Below are 8,818 nucleotides of genomic sequence, written 5' to 3' on the forward strand. Positions count from 1 at the left end.
AAGATGGATTTTCTTTTAAAATAAAAAGTAATCTGTCATTAAAAATCCACATATAATTACACAAAAGACGGATTGTGGAAATCCAGGCTTACTCCCCTTTGTACTGGATTACAACATCACTGTAATCACCGCTGTTATCCAATTACACGCAGTGCGTTACTCCACACTATGTACATTGTTGAATAATGGCCTCCAGATGGGCAATTCTGTGATGGTGAGGAAGACATGGTGTTGGAGATGAGTGTGAACCTGTCCCTGACTCAGTCCACTGAATATTTCTTAATCTAACTTTAATTGCTTGGCCTCAGGTTTCAACCTTAACTTTTTAAAGATTCATTTCCTAGACTACTTGCGACCAGTTCTGCTCTGCTGGCTCCTCATGCGGCCGCAGGGCCTCTGACGATGGCAATTTCTTGATGAGGTGCTTACTCACCCAAATCAATCCTTCCACATCTCCCCTCGCCTCGTCCTGTTGTTGTCTCCGGCAGAGGACTTTTTCCTCCAATGCGCACCCTTCCTGTCTTAAGTAAATGATCCGTGAAGTAAAGCCTGTAAGACACAGTCTGAGTAGCAGCCAGCTTTTCTCTCTTTGTTAAATGGAAATATCACTGGAAACAGATTGAGTCAAAGTGGCAGGATGAGGCAAACAGTGTTGGACCTCAGGGGTGAAGTCATTACAGGGCAGCATGTGAGAACAGGAAGCCTGGAGCTGTGGAGCCAGCTAATTGAGCTCAGATGAGTGACAGTAGACACAGGTAGGCGCTGAGTTTGAGTATGGTGTTCCCCCTTTTCCGTGTGGATGCCTACGAACAAAAGGGCAGACTCTTTTTCCTACTCAAGCTAATGGAGTGGGAACAAGCTGGTAGCTGAAGTAGATGGGCAGCGACAGGTAGAAGGTGCCTCCGGGGGATTTGAGGAGTCAGGTGGGGGCCAGAGAGGCAGAGGTGCTGACTGGCAGGACACGGGGTGATAAAAAGCCACGGCTTGTACCGTCAGATCCAGCAGCAGGTGGTTCACGTCTGAGGAGCACTAAGTGACAAGTACCGGAGTTCATCCACGCCGCCAAAGAGCAGCTTCAGTGCATTACAGCTGTGAGAGGAGCAGCTGGTGTCCGCTGTGTTTTACCGTCTGTTCGACAGTCAACACATTCAAACCCTGTGTTTGTCTGCAGGACGGCAGGATGATGCTGCAAAGGAAGACGGCACAATGGTGAGTGAAGTGATAAGACGTTAATCTGCTCAGAGGAAACACTGGTTTTATTTTCTCACATCCAGATTATATCACACAATCTCAGTGGCTGAAGAGGTTCAGCGGATGTTCAAGTTCAAGAAGTAAAAGCTCCAAAACTTTGACCGACTTAATCAAACAGCTGCCTCCAAAGCCAACACTGAAATGTAAATGTTGAACATAAATATTAGATATAAGATTCAAATACATGTGACAAGGCAATAATTGAATTTGATAGAGTCAGTTCAAAGTTCTCATCATGCTAAATATTTAAAACTGGCCTGGATGAAGACTTTCACTCAGATAGAGATCCGGGTCTTCTCTGGACTGGTCCTGGTCTCATTAAGGGTCGAACTGTAGAGGATCTGGTTCAGTCTGGAATTAGAGAAGGAAGTCCAAAGTCCTTTTGGATCCAGTTTCCTGAAGATTTAAAGACATTTTCTTAAGAGGAGAAGCAGAGAGAAGAATATTTTAAAATGATTTTGTTTAGTTTTTTACAGATCCAGGAGTCAAAGTGTGTTCTGAAACTGAGCTAGCTTCATGTAATATTACCATCCATCATCAAACTTACCGTATTAAAGAAGGATAATATCATCATCAGAGTCAGTCCTGGAAAATAACTCAGTTTGTCTGAACAGCTGACACGTTTAACAATTTAAACACCAAACACGGGATTAGCATCATTCTTCATGCTAATGCTAACGCTAGCTAGCGCGTGGCGTCCAAACGTCTTTTCATTTTAACGGAAACCGACAACAATCAAAAATTCCACTCATTTATAAATCTGACAACAAAATAAAAAACTTGAAATATTTCATTTGTGGAGAGGAAAGTTCAGCTTGTTTCAGGGTAGTTAGCCTTTAGCTAATCGTAGTTAGCCTAGCTTCACTCAATCTGTAGCGGAAATGTGATCGCGCATGCGCCACATTTTCCTCCTGAACAGTAGAGACTGATTAGTTAATGAGAATTTAATCGTTTATATCAGAATCATTAATAACGAAGCTGGCAGCACAGTCCAACAAAATGAGTCCCAGAGTTGATCCCACCCGATCCTCCCTCCAGGAGAGCCGGACTGCTCCTCTGCTGGCTCCTGCTCTGGGTCTCCGGTCCGGCGGACTCCCTCCCCCGGCGGTCGGCCGTCAGTCTGCGGCGCTTCGTCGGCTGCGCCGTCCGGGAGTTCACCTTCCTGGCCCGGAAGCCGGGCTGCGGGGGGCTGCACGTCACCACCGACGCCTGCTGGGGGCGCTGCGAGACCTGGGAGGTGAGCACAACACACCGGGGGTGATACGGGGAGGAGGGATCTGATCCAGGATCTGCAGATACAGAGATGGAGAGATGAGATGGTCCCTGTGGAGAACGCTTGTTTTGTCCTGCCTCCCTCTGCAGAGAGGTCAGAACAAGGACAGCTGATCAGTCCAGATCCACACATTACAACAAGACAGGAGGCTGAAACTGAGGCCGAGTTAACGAAAAGCAGCGACAGCAGCACTTTTCCTGAGAATGCTTCAAGTGCAGTGATCATTCTGTGAAATCTCCAGCTTGTTCAGTGACAGGAGGCATTAGGAAGCTCATGATTCTCCCTGCTGCATTATTATTGCAGCACGGCTGGTGTGTGCAGGAGGCCCGAGCTTTGTTTTGTCACGTTGTCTGGATGCCCCTCAGGGAGGAGACTCATCCTTTTGTCTGCTCTCCCCCACAGGGAGGTCAGGGAGGGAGTCCATGTGGAGCTGCAGGGGCAGTTTCATGGCTCAGGGGTGAAATCGGTGAACTTTAGGTGACAGGACAGTCGAACACAAGCTCCTGAAGTTATGATTACAGCGACGACAGGATGAAATCAAACTCCCATTAATAGAGGGTAAATAGAGGGTAAATGAATCCCAGTGTCTGCTTTTGGGAAAAGAGTATTTTTTAAAGGATTTTTAGGGACGCTGCAAATGTTTCATGAGGTTGAAAGTGAATTAAACATGTTTGTACATGTTTGATTCATTTTCTCTTGAGCTGAGTCGATGAGTTGAGTCTGTGATGAGAACAACAATATCAATCTTCTTAGCATAAGACAGAATGTTTTAATGTGGTCCTTTTGTGTTTCCAGAAGCCCGTCCTGGACCCGCCCTACGTCGAGTCCCACCAGCAGGTTTGTACCTATAATGAAACCCGCCTGGTCACCGTGAAACTGCCCAACTGCCAGCCCAACGTGGACCCGACCTACACCTACCCCGTGGCCCTGAGGTGCAACTGCGGCGTCTGTCTGACCAGCACCACTGAGTGTGTAACCTCAGTGTGACACACACACACACTCAAATGTTAATGTCAAAAATTTCTCCTTTCCTTAAATTTCCTGATTCCTGAGGAGAAAAACCGAGAAGTCAAAGGTTTACCCAGCAGCACACTTTAATCTGGTCTTTCATGGAACACACGCAGGATAACGCGCTCATTCACTTCAGAGCTTGTCATTTTTTTTCCTCACATGAGCAGAAATGTGGGATTTCTGGTGACACTGCTCCACAGCGAGGTCAAAGGTCATGCGTGTAACTGGCAGGTTCAGCATCCCGCTGCAGGAGGTGCTAACGGGGCAGATGTTCACACTCACAGCAGCTCCATAGAGTATAAAATCTTTCCTCCCTTAAAGCCTGCAGTCAGTTTTAAAGTTTGTTTAAAAGAACAATCAGCCATTGATGAATTGTGATGTCACTTGTTAGAGCCTAATTAACTGACTCTGAGCTCTGAGGCCAAACAGTCAGTTGGTTCGTCATCTACGAGTGGGCGTCGTCTTTGGTTTGATTCCCGAGGAGAACGGGGTTCATGTAACGGCTGAGTGCTGCAGGGTGCGTTCCAGCCTCCCAGGACACAAACGACCTCGTCTGTCTCCGTCTGGCTTGGTTTACACTCAAAGACTCTAAACTGCTTCAAAGGTCTGATTTTATTTATGGATGGATATCAACGTGCACGCTGCCACTATTCCACTTTGATTATTTAACTCAACAAATATTAAACTTTGGTGCAAACTGAGATGCTGATTTGTCTTCATTCAGTTCTCCATCTGGAGGGATTTGCTCAGCTTCCTTCTTTAAGAGAGAAATTATTTACTGAAAAAGCATGACGTTGCACAACATTTGGTAAAGTGAAGACATAAAAAAAAAAAATCTGAACAATCTGTAAAATTTCTAACAACCCTCATCATTTAGGGGCTGAAAAGTGTTGAGAATAAAAGTTTTGGTCAGAAATAAGAAGAGTCGTTGTTGGATGTTTCTTTAAGCGTCAGGTCATCAGGAGGAAGAAACCGTGATCCCCATGACTGACACTTTAATAAATTAGTGCCCAAAATAATCGTTAACTTTTATTGATTCATCCCCATTTTCAGAGCTGAATGTTTTCTGAGGTAAACTGAGGTCACTCTGACATCCAACACTGAGTGGCAGTGAGGGAAACTTGGAATGGCTGCCATTGATTTTGTCTTCTGGTGTAACGTTAAATCACAGTCTAACGCTGAAACATCAGCTTTCGGTGCTGTTTTATACGTCCAAGGTTCCACATCATGTTTATAGATGACACATTCATATTAAACTTTAAATAATAAGAATACACGGCGCTGATTAACACTTCAATCGCTTGTTTTAATTTATATTTTAAATCTGGAACACTTTAAAAAGCAATTTAAACTATTTAAACTGCTCTTTAAAATTCAATTTCAGTAAAAACTAATAATTAACCAGTATTTCACATCAGTGCTGAACTACAACCTGTGCTGAGGGCGTTCACCACGAGGTCAGAGAAAGATGCAGATAAACTTATCAACTCTGCAGTGGAGGGTTAGGGTTAGGGTTAGGGTTAACCCCGAACCGACTGCAACAACAACAAAAAAGGAGGATCACTGAAAAAACGTTCAGTCATTTTAAAAATGCAGCATAGAAATGTTCATTTTCATTGGCTGCTTGAGACCAAATAACAGACAGGAAGAGGAGTTACACTGTTGGATTTTCCACCACAGTGTGCAGATATGTGTTTCCAGAATTCAGAGAAGAAAACCACAAACTGCGGTCCGAACACATCTGAGTGTGAGTGTGGAGGAAGGAAATGGAGAGGTTAAGAGGAGAAGCTCTCTGAGACCTCTGTTTTCTTCAACAGCGATGACCCCCGCCGCCCTAATCAGTCTTGACATTACCACTTCCTGCTCGGGCTGCAGGCGAGGCCAGAAGCTGCAGCAGGAGCCTTAACGCAGGAGGAGGACGAGGCTCCGAGGGGAAGCTTGAATCCAGAGACGGAGGTTTGCTCGCCCGAGGCCTGAAGCCTCCTGCTGGCAGCTCAGAGAGAGAGAGAGAGAGAGACCTTTGATAGAGAAACAAGCAGCCAGAGGGATTGTGGGAAATATCAGTCAACACTCTTCATGTTAACTCTTTTAGCTCTTTGTTTAGTTGCTCTGGGTTCAGATGACGACAGGAGGTGCTGAAAAAGAAAAACAGTCTTTGGTCGGTCTGACTGAGCAGCAGGACGTTATCGTCTCTGAGGCTTCGCAGATTTGATCTTTCCATGAAAAAGCATCTGATGTTTCATCTGTTCTGTCCATGTTTGATTTCCTTAATGGGCGACGTGGCCAGAAAAAAGCTAAAATGTTGGAACCAGGTCACCGTTGGCCCAAAAGCAGACAGACTGACGACGGTGTTGTGCTGTTCATGTTCCAGGTCCTAACGGACGTTTTCCTGACTGACATTGTGGAATTTGTAACGGACACCAAAGTGTCAGTCTGGCTGAGAGAGGTTCATCTGAAATTCATGAGAAATAGTAAATTTCCCTCTGAGGCACTCAGCTGGAAGTGTAGGTCACTAAAACAGGGTCAGTTTTTGCAGGTTGGTTTTTACGGGCAGGTGAGTGTATTTTTCACTTGGACCTTCAGGGGAACTTCCACTCAGCTGCCTCTGAAAGAGCCTGACAGGCACCAGCTGAGGTTATGAATTATACAGATGATCAGTGAAGACTGAGAACGACGCAGCTTTGAGGGAGAGCAGCTCTGTGGGGTGAGCTCTCTCCGGGGACGCTCCCCACCGTCGACGCTTACCATTGACGGAAAGTGACAGAGGCGGCGTGGGTGACTGCTGATTGATGAACTCCATTTGGCTGGAGGAAATTTCTGAAAGCTCTGGAATCACAGGAAGTGATGATGTGTGGGTTTCTCTGTTTCTGAATTTTGAATCTTTTTTAGTAGAATACATTTATCTGCCGTGGCATTCATGGATTCATTCATTCATCTTCTACCTCTTATGACGCTGGAGCCAATCCCAGCTCACTCTGAGCGAGGGCGGGGTCACCTGTCCATCGTAGGACTCTGCAATTACAAAGAAAACAGAGTGGATGAAGAGGTTGGAAACAGAAACTGGAGTCAGGTGACGTGATTTAGGCCACTTATGGCACTCCGCTTCTGAAAGGCATTAAAGAAAGGGAAATGAAATCAGCTGAGAAATGAGGGAATATCAGAGAGAACAGACAAATGATAATAGACAGCAAATAAAGTTTCACTGGACTAATAAATGGATGATTTGATGAAGGCGCAGCAGAGAAATTGAATCTATCAGTCAGAGGAGTTTTATTTAATTTTATTTTTTAAGCCCCCCCCGTGCAGGTCTGTCAGCCCTGAAACTCCACTGATGTATAATATAACAGCGAGGGGTGGTGGCGGGGTCACAGCACGCCTCCTCCTCCGAGGGAGATGAAACCATAATGGCTCTACAGCAGCGAGAGGTCAAACCGCCGCCACTGTCCTGACAGTGAGCTGGTCTGTTGCATAATCCCATTAAAATGAAAAACACAAGCAAAACCGTTTTAAAAAATAATAATAATAAATGTACACACACCTTCCACTCACAGTTTGGCAGGCTCATGCTTTCATCTGGTCTGATACTTTACCTGGAAAACTGTATTTGTGTACAGTTTTTAACGAGCCCACTGAAATCCTTTCATAAACCCTGAGACTTCCTGTTCAAAATGGGTTGAATCATTAATCTATATCACCATCAATGAAGCAGTTTGAAGAAAGCTTAATGAATGAGCTGATGTCCTTACTGACGCTGTGTGGATCAGGCGGATGCTGCTCTGATGTAATGCTCTGAAATCACACCACAGGCTGAAGACGAAGAGCCGTCAAGCTGCCGTAACAGAAACGAAGGTCAGTGTGATCATCACCACCTCAGTCCGACTGCACCGGGCTGAATTTCAACCTGTTGAAATTATTATGACATTACTCAGTAAAGTTTTAACATTTGGGCTCTATAAGCGAAACAACGTCCTGTTTGTGTCAGATCAGATGAATGATTCATTAGTTCGTAATAAATGAATTGATCTTTTGAGAAATGTTTCCTCTCACTGAAGTCGAAGTTTAAGAAAGATGGCTCCAGATTAAACTTTTTTTGTTTGTTTTCTTACTAGAAGAAAAAACTAATTTGCATAAATACATTTGTGCAAATGATGGTTTATATTTGTAAAAGTCTGGATGAGAAAAGTGATTTTTTTATCTGTGTAATTTTATCCAAATGTAACAAGGGGTGAAACACTAATGTGCAACTTTGTCCAAATTTTTTATGAAATATTCATCGTGATAATGAATCAGAAGGACACTGAGGTGGTTTGGGAGTTTTTATCCAGCCAGCAGATCCTCATTAACGTTCATCTGCATAATAAACTCCACCGAGACGAAAAGTTGCATTGAGAAGTGGAAAAGTGTTTGAGCTCTTAAAATGGAGCTGTTGAGGTGTGACGGATTATTTTCCTGTCTGCAATCAACTGATCTTCTCATCGACACTCAGATCAACAGTCTCCTTCAGTTTGGGCTTGTTAACAATCCAATTTCCCAATTTCACAGAACATCCACCAGCCTGTTGTATAGGTGGATTTTCAAGCCCTTCAAAGACTCTGGTCCTGGTCCTGCTCCTGCTCCTGCTCCTGCTCCTGCTCCTGCTCCTGGTCCTGGTCCTGGTCCTGGTCTTGGTCCTGCTCCTGCTCCTGCTCCTGGTCCTGGTCCTGATCCTGGTCCTGCTCCTGGTCCTGATCCTGCTCCTGATCCTGGTCCTGCTCCTGCTCCTGGTCCCGGTCCCGGTCCCGGTCCTGGTCCTGGCCTTCCTGTGGGAGATGGATGTTCATGGATGAACTTCCTCTGTGGGACAGTCAGTGGAATCAGTTTTTCATGGAAACAGAAAGTTATCAGTCAGCAGGAACTCTGTCAATCAAAATAAAATAAAATAAAAAATGAACATGTTGTTGTGTTGAAGACTGAGACCAGAAACTCATCAGAAGAATCCCAGCTGCGTCCACGTTCACGTTAAAAGAGCCATGACCAGAGCGAAGCTGCCTGTAAAGACCCACACATCAGGACTGACTCTGGCTTGGATTAGTGGAAAGAATTACACTGAAGTGGCATCCACCTTTTCTGAACACAAATCAGAGCAGCGGCTGTGAAGTGGCGTAATGAGATTCTGTGGTGTTAAACTGGGACTAAAGACGATTTCATATACGCTGATCCTCTTAGAAAGCAGCAGGCAGAAGTCTGTGATATGAATTCTGATCACAAAGACGGAGAAGGGAAAGCCTGAGGGCCACAAATTAA

The 8,818-nt window shown here is 45.0% G+C and overlaps 1 protein-coding gene across 1 annotated transcript; it reads left to right on the plus strand.

Annotated features, from left to right (window-relative positions):
* Positions 1-1,180: 1,180 nt before the first annotated feature.
* On the plus strand, positions 1,181-3,511 carry LOC115036248 (glycoprotein hormone beta-5-like). Its single transcript, XM_029494372.1, has 3 exons — positions 1,181-1,209; positions 2,290-2,488; positions 3,320-3,511. Exons 1-3 carry the CDS (start codon positions 1,181-1,183, stop codon positions 3,509-3,511), a joined length of 420 nt encoding a protein of 139 aa, XP_029350232.1.
* Positions 3,512-8,818: the final 5,307 nt, after the last annotated feature.

Source organism: Echeneis naucrates, chromosome 22 (genome assembly GCF_900963305.1).
Source record: "Echeneis naucrates chromosome 22, fEcheNa1.1, whole genome shotgun sequence".
NCBI lineage: Eukaryota > Metazoa > Chordata > Actinopteri > Carangiformes > Echeneidae > Echeneis > Echeneis naucrates.